This window comes from Antennarius striatus, chromosome 11 (assembly GCF_040054535.1).
Source record: "Antennarius striatus isolate MH-2024 chromosome 11, ASM4005453v1, whole genome shotgun sequence".
Classification (NCBI taxonomy): Eukaryota; Metazoa; Chordata; class Actinopteri; order Lophiiformes; family Antennariidae; genus Antennarius; species Antennarius striatus.
In genome coordinates, this window is record NC_090786.1 from 7609725 (window position 1) to 7628028 (window position 18304).

Here is an 18304-nt window from a genome sequence, read left to right on the forward strand (position 1 = left end):
AGAAAGAAAAAGCTAAAATCTAAACTGCCTCTTTGTTCATAAAACAGTAAGGATCTCACATTATAAGCTGTCGAGCAACCAGGAAACAATAGTGAAAAGTTTAGCCCAACTGTCCATACTCTTGATTAAAAAAATCATTCAACGAGTACTGACCTAGTAAAATTGAATCTGAATTCATGCACTTAGAAATAACCAACCAGAGTCTATATTTAGTAGCACAAACAGGGTCATTTAGTTATTCTGGCAATTAATAAGACACTGAAAACAAGTAAGAAATCATATCTGTCAATAATAGTGAGACACGTACTAGGAGAAAAATAGGAACCTCTCAAAAGAGTTTCTAAAATTTTTAATTGTCTGCATACTGCAGTACTTGAATACATACTCATACAGTATTGTTTATAGCAAATAACTGAATTATTTAGTTTACTTAGCAAAAAGCATGCTCAATAGAAAAAATGACAGTTTCTTAGTCACCTAAAGTGACAGTAAAATTCTTTATTTTCACTTGTGGCTCATCTCTCCACGCCGGTCTACAAAGGCATGACAAAAACCAAGAGGTTTTAGGCATCGAAATCAATAAAGAGAAAAGTGATTGCCTAAAATTGTTGAAAGCCAACTTTTACCAGTGCCTGAACAAGCATAAGCTCCTTCCTCAAGTAGCACAAACACCTCTGGATGTGGTTCAGAAGAGATAATATAAGAGTGACAGTGTTCGTGTAGCAGGAACATCAGTGTGATTTTTTTTTTTTTTTTACAGCTATTAACAATGTTAAGAAGAAGGAAGTGAGAGCCCAAGAGAACAACAACACAAAGTGATCTTGAGGTCTGTTATGAAGCAGAGGCACCGAATGATATTGAGAGAAAACACAAAGCAGGTTTGAAAACATCATCAGTAAATAATCCCGTATCTTTACCCATGATGCACCAAGAGGAACTGTCAGAAAATCTATACATCAACTCTCCTATTCTCATTCTTGGGGGATTTTTTTTTGTGTACAAAAGCAAAATAATTCATAAAACTTGAGAAAGAATGGTCTTTTAACTCATTACTGACTGGTCTTACGTCCTGCATCATTTGAGTGTAGCATGTTGTAAAAAAAACACCCTTATCTGATGAATTCTGCATCACTGCTGTTGTATTAACATCGTCATAACTCGACTGGACGCTGAACAAGTAGTCGAAGACTAGAAAGTGAAGTTGCTACAGTATGCCGATTACATGGTTCTGCACTCATTTGCTTACAAATTCATAATAGCTGTGCAGAGCCCACTCACAAGTAACACAAATATATAATCATCATGTTTACTACTTCATGGAAAGTGTACCTTTAATTATTGTTTATAAATGTGATTGAGTTATTTCCAGGTTTTCAAGTCAGCCCCTCAAGTGAGACGGTAACTTTTGAATTAAGCAACAACACATTCTGACTGTAAAAACAAATAGTGATAATGAACTAACAGTAAAATGCAATTTTGCTCTATTAAGCATTTACTCACAGATGTTGTCACACTGCTGCTTCACATGGTATGGTGTGACTATTAGATTGTAGCAGCTCATGTCAGCAAATTTAACAAACATCTTGCTGTGAAAAGAAAAAAAACCCAAAGTTTGTGACTTTATGACTACACTCTGCGCTACTTGTGCTACTCTTATATGCTTTATCATTTTCTCTTATACCTTAATTGTCACATGCGGAAACAAAGGCCTTTGTTTGTCTTACGGGACATTGTCTGAAATGACTGAACAGCAAAATTAAAGACGACAGAAGAAGTCCTGTGTGGTTCAGATACCTTCGTTAACTCACAGGCTGGGACTGCAAAACAATACGTGTAGCATAACATCATAAAGTGGTTGCTCCTTAAATAAAGTTTTTGTTTTTTTTATCCCCTCAGTAAGGAAATACTGCACAGGATGAGCTACTGGTGTTGTAGCATGAGAAATGATTTTTCTTCTGTCGTTCAACCACCAGTTCAATTACCTACATCATCTCACCAAGACTCCAGCACACGCCACATAATGTCAAATAACACATTTATTTGTTTTCAGCAATGTTTCTTTATCACCATCATGAAGGCATACGCTATTTTTTCATGTTTGTGTGTGTGTGTGTATATATATATATATATATATATATAATTATATATCTATATATTCTATAGAAACAAAAATAAATGTACATTTTTGCTGAATAAGATTGAAGAATATCAGCAAGGGGCAATGTAAACCATAGTCCATCTTAAATAGATGAAAGGTGCGGTAGCTCGCCCTTTCCCAGCTCACCCACAGTAACAGATTTGCATAGGCAAAAATGGGATTAGCCCTTAGACAGTGGATTCCTGAATTCTTTACAGAGATGTAAAATCTAGTTCAGCTGAACACAATTATAAACAAACACATACAAACAAAAAATTTTTTTTGACTAAGATGAGCTCTCTTTAACCCCTCCTCCTGTCGTATACATAGTCATTTATCTGTGCACATTTTTGTTTACAGTGTTAGGGCTTCAAGTACATCTAAATAAAAACAAACAAACCAAAAAAAAAAAAAAAAAAAAACCACTTTAAACATTGACAACTAGATGTGAAATAAATTAACCAACATGAGAGGTAGTGAAAAGCCTAGAGAGACGTTTGTTGTTGATATTATATATGTATGTATATAAATAAAATAACAAAAAAACCGCATCAGTAAGGCCGGAGCTTCGCAAATCTCCTCTGCCCCAGAAACTTCAGCTCTAACCTTGTTTTCAGACAACAAAACCACTGCTATTGTCTACAGCACACTCACTTGGTACCTATTGAAATTTAAAAGACAAAAATCTAAACCCAGCGATGACACCGCATGACTTCACATCATCGTCACATGTTAAACCCCACAATTTAAATGCAGTAACTAAAAAGAAACAAATGTGGACTTTCCTCCCCTCTGTGTCAAAGTCACTATAAATTGATAGGAGAGAATGAAAGTGGGAATCCTTCTGCAAATTGCTGTCCTCCCTGTAAAACACTGTTACTGGGGGTTGTGAGTCTGTCCTGTAAACCCTGTGAAGTGCTAACAGAGTGTGTGAGGGGCAGAGTTTCTTACAAGCCTGAAAAAACCCGCTGGTATCTCTGCTCAAGCTGTGGACAACTAGCTCTCCACCGTTACAAGTATTTAATAAGGTAAAAGACATCTTACAATTAATAAATGTAAACTTTTTTTCAAAACGCACCATGACTTCTGGTTCTTAGTGAAACATTCTTGTGTCTGTACAGACTCAGCATCCAGGAAACAACTGTACTGTGACTGTCCCCCCGATGCAGCTTGACTCGTCTGCAAAGGGGAACAGGGCCTTTGTGAGAAACGGGCATTCTTTGATTGACTCAAATAAATCAAACAAAGTTATTCAAATACAGCATCTGGAATGCTTGCATTTCCTGGAAATTGAATGCGAGCGTGACATTGATGATTCACTACCAGATTTGGATAATTAGCCTGTCTTCCTCTGCTTCTGATCTAACTGAGAGCATGCATGCTCAGCTCTTCATTAAAGCAGCCAGTCAATGTCAACTATAGAAGAGAACTGTATTGCCATAGATTTAAGATAGAATATTTCCAACAAAGCAAACATACTCATATTACTGATGAGTTGATGGTTTTGAACTGGTAGCTTCACCTAGTTTTTTGTTGCAAGTGAAAATAAATCTGTAAAAACTTGCAAATGCATTGAAATATTTCTAATATCCCACAAAGTGCCCATGTTTAGTAATTCACTACATAACCTTCGGACAATTAAAAAACAATCTAGCAGAGTGGGATCTATAATCACTGACGACATCCAATTGCACTTCAGTAGTCTAACTAGACATCCTGAAAACTCTACTCGTCCATTTAATTTGAGCCAAACTTGGCACAATTACTTCAAGTTAAAGAAGATGGCACAATGATGCCTACATTTATCAATGAGTGGCGGCACCTTTCATTGACACTTAAAGACTCCTAATGCGAGACGTCTTCTTTCTATCATGTGACATAACGAATAAACGTGGAGGCCCGGTTCATTAAAACAGAAAACATCCACTGCACTCATGCACTTTCTACTGCACATCCAAGAACAAAACTCATGTTCAAAATGTTCACACTGTCATAAAATGTCCTTCTATATGCTTTCGAAATGTTAGTGGGACATTTGATTTTTTTATTTTTTTTACATTTTTTTTTTTTGTTGCCAGTGAAGTGTGTACCAAACTGTACCAAACACGTACACACATTGCTGTTATCATCGCATGCTGTCAAAGTCAGGTTTGAAAAAAACAAACCAGAGTTGTGTAAGGGATGGCAGTGGGGGGGTGGGGGTGGCGGGGGCAGATTGGCGTGGCCAGCACTAGCATGCGAACCACTTGCCTTCAGCATGCTGACACTTAGTGTCGCAGAAAGGCTTGGCTTGTGGTAATTCAAAGTTCTTTACTAGCCCATCACATTTGCTGTTTAGCATTATCTGACCAACCCCATTCACTATCTCTGGTAAACAATATATAAATAAAATACTTTTCCAATGGTTGGCAACAAACTGAACTACCAAACACTGTCCTAGCTTCGTCTGCTGAAGAGATAGACGTGTACCAAAATGTACCGTCTGGTGACAAGTCACAGTTGTTATCTCTTCACAGCTTCACTGACATTGAATTTGGCACTCAGGTCACAAAATTGCAGATTGACATTTGATATCCACACCAGGGACTGTCATCTACCATAAAATACAGCATCTAAGCTACAACCGTAGAGAAAAGAGGCCAGGGGTGAAATGATATTGGTGCCGGCTGTACCTGTGATTTTTTTCCACGCAAATTTCATCGTCCAACACAAGCAGGCTTACCCTCTTTTTTCTGTTAAGAAATAAATAAAAAAAAATGAAGATGATTTTGAGTAATGTTTTTTGGCACCCCCCTCCCCCCCTTCACCACACTGGGCACCTGTGCTTGTCAGGCTGTGAAAAAGATGGGAAGAAGGGGATTGTTGGACAAACTGGTTGCTTTCAAGAAAACCAGCACTTGTGCTGCCTTTTCTTACATGTAAAGGCATTGTGATTTTCTCAGTGGAGAGTAGAGTTCATACGTAATAATAACACATGTAGCTGCCCAACCACAATTCTAGCCCTTACTTCTCCCACTTAAAGAAACCTTAAGAAGAAAAGTGCTTGAACGGGACGGACGGATAGACGGACAGGTTGGATGGATGGGTAAAAACCTACTGCCTTTTGATTCAGAGGCCATAATAGAAAAACTGCAGTAAGCTTTAAATTGACACTAGTGTACATTTTCCCTTCTCTGAACATGGAAAATAAGAGAGAGACAGTTTCCCTGTCTTAATGCATCTCGATGTTGAAAACGGTTGCAGTTTGCAGCTTACGTCTAGCTACTGTAGAGAGAGAGTTCCATGCAGAGCCAGTTCTTCTACTAGTTCAATGGGCAGATGCCACAACTCCCACAAACAGCTTGGTGTTGTGTTTGCACAGTAAAGAAACTCAAAGGAAAACATTATAAAGTATATCTGTGGAATGGTGAGAAAATGAGAATGAGAAACATCAGCGGAAATTAAAGTTAAGGTAGAGGTCTAAATATTACAGTACATGAACTATTGGCTCATCCTTTTTGTCTCTCTCTGTTTCTGTCCTCACTGCCTGAGAAGTCCTTGACCATAGTTAACCAACAGCTGGCCATCAGGATGGCTGCCTTTGGCTGACACATGGGCTGGCCAGTCAGCTGTTACCAATAGCACTACTTGCTATTGCCAGCCAGCATTAATGGTCTTCAAATGACCAATAACCAACCAGCAAAGGCCGACCTGGCTCCAGTGGTGAACTGGATATAAATTTCTTAAAAAATATAAATAAAAAACAACCAGCTATCTTGGATGTCATTCAGTCTTTTCTATCAAAAGAGATTTACCAAACCCAACTTCTGGCACCATAGTAGTATTTGAAGTTTAAGTAGTAGTCTTGTTGGCGTACGATGGCGATGACAGAGGGTGGAGGGACTAGGTGTCGAGGCAGACGCGCCTCCTGTTGGCCAGGAGGTCTCTGTAAACAGAGGAGTTGAGGAAACGGGGGAAGGAGTCGCGGTGCATCAGGGTGTAGATCTGGAACTGGGCCTCCTCGTACATCAGGTTGCTGGGCTCTGCTATAGTCTGGTTTATTCCTTCTCTTACCCGAGAGTCCAGACTGACCTGGTTAAGGAAATCAAATACAAGTTATAAACCACAGCGGTTCACAGACCTGAATGTCACACTAATGCTGACATCCTGAGAGCAACGCTGCTACCAAGGCTATTGCATGTTGTATTTTTGTGGATGTGAGTCTTGTGTGTATCTCTGTTAATTTACTGATACGTTCAGTTTATTTTACGCACAGACTCGAAGCGAAAAATAACTTTTGGGTACCTCTTTGGGTGATAATATGGACACATAATCTTCGTATATGATTCTGGCTTTCTCATCCACCACCGCAGAATTTGTCTCCTTTTTCAGATCTTCACAGGCCAACCAGAAGAGGAGATTGTCCTCACTGTACTCCGAGCGCAAGAACTCCCTGAAGACCTCTCGGCCCTCCAGCGATCGCAGCATCAACTCAAAGCTCCGTGACCACGATAGAACATCTTCTAGACTGGGATGTCTAAAAAAATAAAGACATACACGTGACTGAGGATGATTATAGTCACATAAGCATAAATATTGATGACACAAACAAGCGTACTGTTCTTCTGCAGTCTCAATACTGTCCATCTTGGTGCAGGTCTGTCGTTCACTCCTCTCCAGCCTGTCTTCAGTCCTTCATTGGAGATAAGAAAAAACAATAACCTATCATAAACATTACATTTCAAGTACTTATAACTAATATCATTTTGATAACTACATGAATTTGTAGAGGGTGAGTTGTAGTCAAACCAGAATCAATGTAGTGAATGTTATTTACACATTTGAGGTGAGACTACAAGAATAAATTGATTATAAAATAAGTAATCAAGTACCTAACTTCCTCTATTATTAAGGATGTTTGGAGCTAATCCTCAAGAATGTTCAGATGAATCAACTTCACTCTGTAACTTACAAAATGCGCACAGCAGAAAGTAGTGATTGAAGCCACATTTACTTTATGTAAAGCTGTTCACAATTTACATGTCAGTCATGCTAAACACTGTGCAGTTGCATGATGGAGGATACAGAGTATGTGAGATTCTGTATGTTTGAAGTAGCCGGACTTCTGTAGCTCCAGAAGAGCTCCAGGGGTCTGATGGCTCTAAAGACGTCACGCTCAGGGGTCACGGTAACTGGATGTTGTCTATATTTGTCTGACTTATAGAGCACGCATAAATTACCACCACATTCCCTTTTGGGGGAAAAAAAATTTGCCTTTGCCAAAACCGACCAAAAGGTTCACAGCATCATTTTTAAAATTCTGCAACTATTTTTGCACTCAAGAACAATAAAAGAATGTATCAGCGCAGTCAGATTATCCAACAGACAGAAAACTAGCATGCTGCTGAGTAAATGAAGCCTTATGGTGCAACTTAAGTCTAAAACACCTGCTTTCAGAATAGAGTTCATTTTAATGCTAATAATTCATATAAATTCAGTCACAGTATGTGTGTCCTGTGTGTCATTATGATGAAGCTGAAAGAGGCTCTGAGTAGACTGAAGAACCAACCAGCAATGATGACAAGGCTCACCAGCAAGAGGCAGCTAATGCTATGGAGCAACTCTGTTAATGTACAGTATATTATAAATGTATGATCTGTGAGTGATGTCTATATTAAATGTTACAATGAAGTTTTGATAGAAAGGTTAGTTTTGTTAAATATACCACATCTCTATTGTTAAATATTAAAAAAGCAAAATGGATGGTCACTCGATTCTAATTCTAACATTCCGTCACTATGTCACAATGAAACTTTTTTCTATCCAGCGTTAATATTCTCTCAAACAGTTTTTTCTATTCTTATTGAACAGAAGCAGATGAATTTCAATTATTGCATAGTTAACATTTTTCAACAAAAAATCTTTTAATCATAGTAAATAGTACAAGAATTAATGTAATGTAAGTAGGTTGATGCAATGTTACAATAATTCAATCTGACATGATGCACATTAATTCATCAGTTACAGTCAAAATGGAGGGAACAAACAACAAAGGGGTCACCTTAGTGCGACGGACACTTCTCATTCATTCATCTCCTTGAATACAAGACAATCAGAAATCAAATCCTCTTAAGCCGCTTATCTGATTCCCAGCTGACTGCGGACGAGAGGCAGGGCACACCCTGGACATGTCGCCAGTTCATTTGGAGGGCCATACGGAAAGACAAACCCCACTCACACTCAACCAAGTGGAATCCAACCAAGGACCATCTTGTTGTGAAGCAACAGTGATACCCACTGCACCACCATGCTGCCCTAAAATTATCAGCTTTAACTTTAAAAATGGAAATAAATCAAAAAATCTGTTTCAAGTAGCCATATTTAACCACAATAGCCATATTTAGCTATTTTCTTGACTGCTTTTCTATGGCCTCTACACCTTCTTGTCTTCATCTCTGTCTGACCCACCATTTCTCTTCCTCTTGTCTTCCCCTTTCCCCTCTCTGATATCTATTTTTTTCCTCTCCTGGCCTGGCTGATTTTCTTGTTGGAGATCTAAGTTTTTAACTACCAGTATGAAGCATTTGGGGGCAAGCCGGCCCAACTAGCAGAGGATCCTGTGACTTCAGAAATGCTTACCAACAAAGCATCAGCCACACATGTCTCTAAGTGGATTCTGAAGACCTCTTTTTTTCTTGTGTGAAGGTCCCTGCGAAGCTTCCCTGGATGCTGGTGTTTGGCCAGACAGTTCAATACAGCACAGTGAGATGTTAAGGCAAAAAGGGTTTTTAATATAGAGCTACGTCTGAGGGTTTAGGTTTACTTGTACATTAGTAATGAAAATACATCCCACATATCAATCCATTTGCACCCACCATCTAGCTGCATCAATGTGAGCTTTCATTTACGGTCTATAGGAAATGTTGTCACATTTAGAAATGTGATAGAAGCACACCGCTCTATTTAAAACCGTTCTGAAACACTCATGACTTTCTGTTTAATGAAGCCCAGTCAAACTGGGTGTGCCCACGATGCCACCCCCTCTGAGCAGACTATTTTTATGTCTTCACTTTGCCTCCTCAAGCTGTCTCTTGTCAAAGTCCCTATTGTGTGGCAGAAATGGGATAAGAATTCTGGGGTTTTTTCATAGCTGTTTTGATGTGTGGGTGGAAATAGAAAGCAACTAATCAGCGTCCATAAAACACCACCTATACTGCTTGACCCATTGGTTCAATGATTCACATGCAACTCAAAACTAACTTGCGTTGAAACGACCTCCCTAACCCCTCTCCCCCCAATCCCACTCCATCCCATTACATCCTGAACACTAAAATAAATAAACACAGACTGGAGACAGCTCATTCTGGAGATCTGACACCAGCATCTGATTGAAAAACACACAGCAGGGCACTCACTGCAGGCCAAGTCCACAAGCTGCCGCCACTTCAGATGGAGTGGTGAGAGAAACAGCACATTCACCATTCAGTAGCTGAATACAATGATTCATTCACTCCCCCCACCCTGCTATGTTTTGGTACCCTGGAAGTCTGGTTTCCTGACGTATAATGTCATCTGTAGCGGATAAATACAACTAAATAAAACGACAAAACCAGCACAAAAATTTCTTTTTTTCTAAATATAATAATAAATGTGAATCCAATGTATATACAGCTTTATTAGCGGCATCCTCATAACACGGCACCAATATTTTGCCAGCTTGGGAGTTTCAATTTGGGGGTAATGGATTCTGTTACCGGCCAGAGCGGACGCTTTAAGAAGGTACACATGTGCATCTTGACATGTTTGAAGAATGACTCAGACAGATTTAGCAGAGAGCATTCGGTAATATTCCCCCCAAAAAAACATTGTTCAGAATCAGATAATAAATAAAACAGAAATGATGTAATGATTTAAATAGGCAGGAATGCAGCAATTTCTTTTTAGTTTATATAACTTATATAGTGTACAGTGTGCTGTTATAGAGCTGGTTTGGATCATATACTCCGGAGGCTAATCATTAGAAATAAAAAAGACTATTCCACATCGGCTGTTTTAAATAGAGGACTTTTATCCTGAGCTACAGTCCACCTGACAACCACCCTGGGCGATATCTGGCTGTCCCTACCGAGTATATATTTTTATAGTACAGTATTTTCTTACCAAAGACACTTGCAGCAGCCGCACCAGCAGAGGCAGCAGGTGTTGGGTCGGGGCTGTCCAGGGGCCTGGGGTGGGGCCTCGATATGTGCTGCCTGCCTTTTTCTCATCTCCACTCCACTCACACTCCAGGGCTTCAAAGTGGACACACGGAGATGAAAAAAATAAGTCAGTTAAATAGAGCTGATGGAATAATAATATACCAGTGAATGCAGTGTCAGCCATAGTCTCTTACATTATTCATCATTAGGGTCCTATAGATTGAAACACATGGGCTCGACAGACGGCAGAACAGCATCTACACTTCGCCTTCTGTAGAAGCCCATGTGTAATAATGACACAAAGTCACGCACATGCAACATGTCCAGTAAGAGCGCTAGTTTAAAATTAATCAGGATACATTCTCTGGGGACTATGAGCATCCAAGGCTCTTTGGATTCTCTTCATTCCCAGATGATTTATCCTAATGACTTCACGTCGACGCAACTCGTCTGGACCCAAGTGCTCCTTTAGTCTAGATTGCCTGTGGGTTCTAACAAAATATCATACTTGATGTCATAATTAAAATACACTATATTCTAAATTGGAAAGACCTTTGATAAACAGATAAACAAATATTTAAAAACAAACACATAAATACACATTTTTAAAATTCTTTTAGAGATTAGGGTAATCTTTTAGTTCACCTCAAACTCAGGTCTTCAATTTACTCTCCTATTACTTGTTTGAAAAATTACTGAAATGAAATCATTAACCAGTTATCAAGTTACACATTAATTACAATGTGAATTTGTCTCAAATTTTTAAAAACTTTTGAACTAAAATCTGCGCACAAAAGAATGGACTTGTGTGTCATTTCATAAAGCTCCACTCAGCTCCTCTAATATAAAAAAATATGGACATGGATAGTGCAGCCCTCATTGAAACTTGCGTTCTAAACCAGGGTAGTGTGGCTTTATAAAGCTTTATCTGTTGGAGAATACGTGAAAAAGGAAGTGATAGAATCAAGTGTTCAGTTGCTGGACAGAGAGGCTATTCAAGACCTGTTACATCTGCTTTGGCTCGAGGCGTTGAAGAGCCGGCTATCGTAATGCATTAAGCTGGACCGAACCGAGTGATGGGTCACGCAAAGAGTCAGGCAGTGCTAAACGCAAAGTCAGTAACCCTACTATGGTGACGCCAGCCAAGCCAAGCCAGGCCAAAGGACTCTAGCTATTCGGTCATTCATTCATGAACTGCCCTGATGAATCGTCACCAGCCTGCTCACCGACTACTGAACGAGGAGATCTCCTGTTAATGTGATGTGAACTCAGGATGTTACACTCCAGACAGTACATAAGAGAACCCATTATATTAAAAGCTTCCTATGCTGCTCCTGCTGCTGCCAACATTTAGACATTTGGAAGAAGAGCAAAAACAACTTGTCCTTTCCAAGAGTTCCTTCATGAGAAACCCTGATTGTCACCCCATGACGGTGGACGATCCGACATCAGTGATTGACTGGGTTTGGAGACGCTTTTGAAGGTGAATACACCAACGGCTTTGACCTTGCAGGTAAAAAGGTTACAACTGCCTGAAACGACGCTTCTGAACGGAGTACAGTCTGCTAATGCGATTTTCGTCTTTCTCAAAATAGAAGGCACTTGGCTGGCTCATTGTGAGCTAAATGGACTGGCTAGTCCTTCTGCCACTGTAAGAGCTCTGTGAAAGGTGCTGCATCCAAAACATACACCAGGAAATAAGATCCTGCATGAAGCTAGCGATAATACAAATTAATAGGGTTTAAATTTGGGATGTCTATGTCTTATCTCCCACAAGAACACTGTGAAAAAAGATAAACTTAAGACATGCAGTCTGGTAATAAAAAGTGCAATGAATGAAGCAGAACTCTTACCTCTAGAGTCATGGTTTAAATTTAACCCAATAAATACTAAAAACTCCAAATAAAAATAACTGTGTACCAAAAGATGAGTCTTCTCTCCTCTTTCTGGTTCCCTCTACTCTGCATACACATTTACGACAATGATGATAGACATCCACAGCAAGGCTGAGACGGCCTGCCTGATATGCAAATGATGTTGCCCGACCAGCGGAGTGGCCATCAGTTATTCAGCTACCATGGAAAATCCAGGAAGGGTACGGCTTTGTTCTGAACCCAGAGGCGAAGGCTGCATTTACACGACATGCAAATATGGAGTGGAAATACAAAGACACAAAGGTAATGAAATAAACCGTGCAAATGTGTTTATTCGAAGTGTTCAAATGACATTTTTCCACGTTTCCAGAACTGACCGTTATATTAAAGCTGTTGGAAAGACGATCTATTCATCCAATCGTGTATATTCTCTAAAGCTGAACCCACCTGGCTTCACTAATGGTTTATTAGCCAGGGGACGACCGGTGAATAATTTCAAGCATCCGTCGAAAGAGTAACTACACACAGACTAAAAATCTAATTATGGCGTTCACCATAAACCATGGCAGAGCACACAGCTGCTGGGGGCCGCCGGCTGTGTTCCAACACGTGAGACAAATAGCCCAATCAGATTCTCAAACTGCGGTTGAATATGACTTCAATATTGGTTTTTATTCAGCTTGCCGTTGATGCTTTAGGCTTTGCACTTAAATCTTTGAGGTGCTTCATACTGTGGATAGCTCAGAGTCCGACCATTCAAAACATACCTGATGAAAGTTTGTCCCGGTTTCAATTTGTGTGTGTGTGTTTACACATTTTACCTATTTTTAGGATCGAACATTTCAGCTTCAGTCATGACCTGTCCCATGCAGAGACTATCTGACAGTTACCAGTGATCCTTGACATTGACCCATGGACATTAACATGACAATCATCATCATCATCAGTGAAGGTAACCAAAAAGAACCCAATAGATATCCGAGTTATATGGGGACAGGTTGACCAAATTGTTTTTACATTGCCATACGTTGCATCATTAGGACAGAGCTACAAATGTCTTTGTCCTATCCTATTTAAATAGTGTGAACTGGAAAAGGCAAAGCCTTCACCAGATCATAACAAACCATTAAAGCCATACTGGAAGCAAAACATACCATGAATTAGTGAGTTCCTAAAAACCGGTCAGATGAGCAGTCATGGCGTGAGGTAATAGGTTGCTGGACGATAGCAGGCTGGTTGATGGAATGACTGACTGGTGTACTGTCTGAGCGCCTGTTCAGCTCACTGGAGGTGCAGGGCAAGGCAAGAATGTTCTTTTCACCACAGTGAACAAAGGTTTCTGTTCTCACCATCCCTGATCGACAGACACAAAGCAGTTTGGAGGCTGAGGAGAAATGTTACCACCATCTGTCCTTTTTACTTTTCTGCTTCTTTTTGCTTCACTTGCTGTCGTCGCCTAGGATTTTGGTGAAGTGGTCATTTGTGGGCTTGTGAGGACAGGGAGCGGTCCAAGTACAGCATCTGAAGAGCAGACGAGAAAGATTTTACATTCAAAATCACAACTCAACCAATCTGGTCTATTACCAGAATAGCAATTCATATTAAACACTGGGAAACTCTACACGTAAGAACACATCCGTCGGTTGCACAGCCTACATTTGTGATGACCTTTCAGACCTCTGATATGATAGGCTGATTATTTCCTTTGATTGGTCGTTTAGTTTGAGTACTGACCAGAGAAGGAAGACAGGAAGAGGTTACCATACTTAAATGTGAAACTTTGAATGTAAACAGCTAAAACGTTCCACGAGACACACAAGATTCATCCTCTCAACCATTGACTTGGAACTTTGTCTCCCCCTTGTGGAAGCTAGAGAAACTATACAGCACCAGCGCATGACATTTTGGTCACACATGCAGATAAAAATCTGCAACTGGATCAAATTTATCAGGTCTGGAAAAACTGTACAAACTCTCTATAAAATGTCATATATTATTCTAACAGTACAATTTGATATAATTTTTATGCTAGTAATGTGATTTTATGGAAATTATTTCTTATACATTATGCATGCCCATTAGAGCATGTCAGAGAAACCGTTCTATGCAGTTCACTTACATTCCTTGCACGTGAATGACAAGAGCTGAGGAACATCCGACCTTTAAGATGTAACTATTTTCATTTTGAATGAGGCTATTATTTCATAAACACTGGTCTTCTCATAAATACCGAGCCTGTTGTTTGACCAACATTCAAAAATGATAGTGCTATTGGTGCACCTCTAATAAGGATTTTGGACATCTTATCTTGTAATTTATGAAGCACTGCTTGAGTCAAATGTCAATTTCACATCAGACTGACGCTGCTACGTTATGGCTTATTTATACTCCATTCATATGTGAAAATAGACACGTCTGCTCCAACATTCAATGCCCACACACGTCAATGCGTCTTTTTTATGTCCACAAGATGGCAGTGAAAAAAGTATCCAAGCTTCCACAAAATGTGAACACATGAAAAGAATTCAGATGATGGACAGAGGGAGAGAATATGGACTATGAGAAAAAACAAACAAACCGCAATCGGTTCAGAGAGGCTGCTCTTAAGTTAAATTGTTCGTAAGTTGTTATTTCTAAAATTTCAATCTATAATCACCATTTGAAGAAATTTAAATGCCATTTCTACACTAAACACAATCGTACTATACACTAACAATTACCAAAAACAATAACATGACCTAAAATCAACACAAAAAATAAAATACAAGTACCCTTCATTTCAAATTAAGTTGTTTTCGACTATACGTCATTAAAAAAAAAGAAGAAGACAAAAACTAATGATCAAGTTTACGTCACTTTACTCCATTTATCATCGGTCTATCACAAATGTTGGACTCTTAAAATCACTAGAAAACCGTTACAGGCACATAATATGTTACTGTACAATAAATCAGAATAAAAACATATAATCAGATTAAAATGCGTATGCATTGTTCCAACATCTACCGTTAAGCGTCACTCGTGTTTCACCTGATTGTTTTGAATTCAGATTAATCCACGCACGGTAAACTTTTGCTCCTTATAAATGAATCCTTGAAGACAAGAAGAAAAAAAAAAACTCTTCAAAGAACTTTCGACCAGTTTTTTAAGCACATCAAACAACAGCCAGAGTCGGCTGTTGTTTGATCCGCAGTACGGCGCTTTAGCATGTACCACACCTTTAGAGTGAAGGAATAGGAGGGAGGGGGGTTATTGTGGGTCAGAGTCAGAGTTGTCATCAGACAGATCTTCACCACTACCACTATCGTCACTTGACTTTGCTTTATTATCTATGATAAATAGATTATTCAAGGTACAAAATCTGATGTGCTGAGATGCTCAGAGACAATGAAAAACAATAAGAGGGAGCTGAGCGCTGGAGATGCGTGAACGCAGCAGTGCTGCTTGGCAGGAGCTGTGGTAAAAAAGGGGAACTGCAGAACAGTAGTTGGATATGGCGGCACATGTTTGTTCGTATTTCCGAATGTTCGTAAACCAAATGTTTGTATGTTGAGGACTACCTGTATTATATACAATTCATTAAATATACATACAGTATATAGTCACAATTGAAGACATAATGGCACAAAACCTGTAGCTTTCAAAGTAGAGGTATATTTCAGTCATTTTGTCTTTTAGTTACTTGCTTTCGCTTTATTTATTTTGAACATCAGCAAACCAGATTCCAGATCTCTGGCTTTCTGTGAAATACAGATGGACTTCTCTGGTGGTGATAGGCTTGCTCAGCTCAGTGTGAACTCCTTTGGCAGTGCGCTTTTACATAACAGACGTTCATTCACATGTAACAGTCCCACGCGATGGATTTGAAAGTGTAGTCTGTTTTATTTCTGGGATGCCTTGCTTGAGAATTGAATGTAGTTTTTTTCTCAAACATGGGAGAGAAATTGTGGCAAACATCAAAACTAAGACCTGACATGGATTTACTATCTGTCCCTTATAAGAAAGAACACAGGATTAATACTGCAATAATGTAAAACCATTCACTTCTTCAGCTGCGGTTCAATATCTGGTTATGCCTGTTTAAACTGGTTTTACAACAAAAGTGTTCTTTTAATATCTTTCGTCTGTAATGAATGACTTTTCATAGCTGTGTGCAAAAATACGGGTCGACATCCAACAAGAAGCCTGGTGGTCACAGACGAAGGACAAAAAGTTTTGAGGTTGTTTTTTTTCCCCAAAAAATAAAGCAGCTTGTTCACTTAGTTAGAGCTTTCATTTGAGATTTCTTTCTAATTTCATATCACTTGCAAATGGAAAATCCTTTGGTTTTGCAATTACAGTCAAAGATAAAACATTTGAGGATTTCATCATTGAAAACTGTTAATGCTACTGCATCAAGAGGGGAAATAGAGTTGCTGTTTTGCCCCATTCTGCTGGCAGGTTTCTGACATACAGTATTACAGTATTGTGCATTGTTGTAAGGTAATGACAATGTACCACAGCAATCAGAAATCATTTTATGTTGTTTAACTGCTCCTGGACAGTTGAGACTAGAGATTCAATTTCTTAAATATAGATTTATAAGATAGATTTATAGGTGAAATATTCAGAAGAGAAAGAAAAAAAAAAGAGCTGCAACAGAAAGTCTGTAGAGTGGATGCTACCTCGGCTGTGTATATGATAAGTATCTCTCCAATTCGTAACAGCACGATCATTCAAAGCTGCTGCAAGATCACCTGTAAAGTGTTGGAAGTTTGCATGTTCATGCATTCGTTGATTTGCTGCATCTTCTTGAAGGCCCGATCATACTGTCAGATAAAATACAGGAACCCTCTCTGTCCCCAGCCTCTCTGTGGTGTTAGCTCCGCGGCTAGCTGCTGGGCTGTCTGTCTAGAGTTGTTTCTCTAGCAGCTGTCCTAAACATCTGAGCCCTGCAGCTGCAGCCCTCCGGGCACAGCAGAGCAGATCCCGCTTTCAGCTGGCACCACAGGGTGATAACGCCATTAAGAGTAAGAGTTGCAGAGCTCCGACTGCCGCACCGACATTTTTCACAATTCAAATACCACCCACTTTTTGCTTGCTAGCGCTAGCCACCAGTGTGGAATCGGCTATCTCTCCCAGCGAGATGAGGTGGTATCAGCTGAGGAGCAGCTAGCGTCGTGCTAGCGTATGTTAGCCGGACCGTGTGAAGCGCTTGTGAGAAATAATCGGCGTCTTACCCCTTTCTGTTGGTTTGTCAGTTTCTTACGATGATAGATGTGAAAATGTAATGTCCAGACACGTGTCTAACGGCATCGCTGATGGGGAATCCCGCGGTGAAACGTCCATCGACGCTGTTTTTCAGCCATCCGCCCCACTTCAGCACCGAACGCCGCCGAGCCCCTGGATGCACCGCGCATGCGCGCTGCCGCCGCTGCCTCTCGGCTGAGGTTGGTGAGGAGATGCGGACGCGTTACTCCTCCGGGTTAAGAGTAAAGTACGTTCCAAAGCATCCATCAGGACCTTTATACTGTACTGCTATATATGGGGAAATGAGCCTGTTATAAAAATGTCCTAATTATGGAAATAGATTTTTCTTCAAATGTATATTCCTTTTTTTTTAGATGTCCATTGTTTATCCCGAAAGTATGTTAATGTCCTATGTGAGTATGTTTTTCCGAATACTGTAATTCATTCAGAACCATATCAGGCCAGTTTCAATATCTTAACACTGCCTTCCTACCACTTACTTTTAGACTACTGTTGCTGTATTAAGGACCTTGGTCTAGAGCCATAAGGCTATTCTGATCTGACAAAAATATTATAAATGTATGAATAATGTTGAACTCTACCCTCACACTGCCCTGCCCTCTCCCCAGCACCTGACTACCTATCTCTCTCTCCCCCCATCAACTCAGGGACACCGCACACGTCACTTCCCCTATTAATTAAGAAGTGTATAGAGATGTTTACCACCCCTCGTGTTTCGTCTAATACTTCTTGCTGTACTGTCTGATGTACTGTCTGTGTTGTACTGCTTGTTGTACTGCCTGTTTACCATGGGTCAGAGAGGACTGCAATTTCATCTGTGCTGTGTGTCGTGCATATGTGGTACATTTGGTACTAAAGCTGACTTT

At 39.8% G+C, this 18304-nt stretch overlaps 1 protein-coding gene across 1 annotated transcript; it reads right to left on the reverse strand.

The window, feature by feature from the left end:
• Positions 1 to 334: 334 nt before the first annotated feature.
• On the reverse strand, positions 335 to 17566 carry rgs17 (regulator of G protein signaling 17). The gene is made up of 6 exons (XM_068328193.1): positions 17408 to 17566; positions 13343 to 13709; positions 10277 to 10407; positions 6735 to 6809; positions 6422 to 6653; positions 335 to 6208 (listed from the first exon to the last, which is right to left on the reverse strand). Exons 2-6 carry the CDS (start codon positions 13343 to 13345, stop codon positions 6020 to 6022), a joined length of 630 nt encoding a protein of 209 aa, XP_068184294.1. The 5' UTR covers positions 13346 to 13709; positions 17408 to 17566; the 3' UTR covers positions 335 to 6019.
• Positions 17567 to 18304: the final 738 nt, after the last annotated feature.

What these genes read in the sequence shown, in the direction of transcription:
- rgs17 (XM_068328193.1), bottom strand. An exon ending in ATTGAGACTGCAGAAGAACA is followed by an intron (nt 6,654 to 6,734) that starts GTACGCTTGTTT and finishes TTATTTTTTTAG; the next exon opens with ACATCCCAGTCTAGAAGATG. An exon ending in CCATATTATCACCCAAAGAG is followed by an intron (nt 6,209 to 6,421) that starts GTACCCAAAAGT and finishes TTCCTTAACCAG; the next exon opens with GTCAGTCTGGACTCTCGGGT.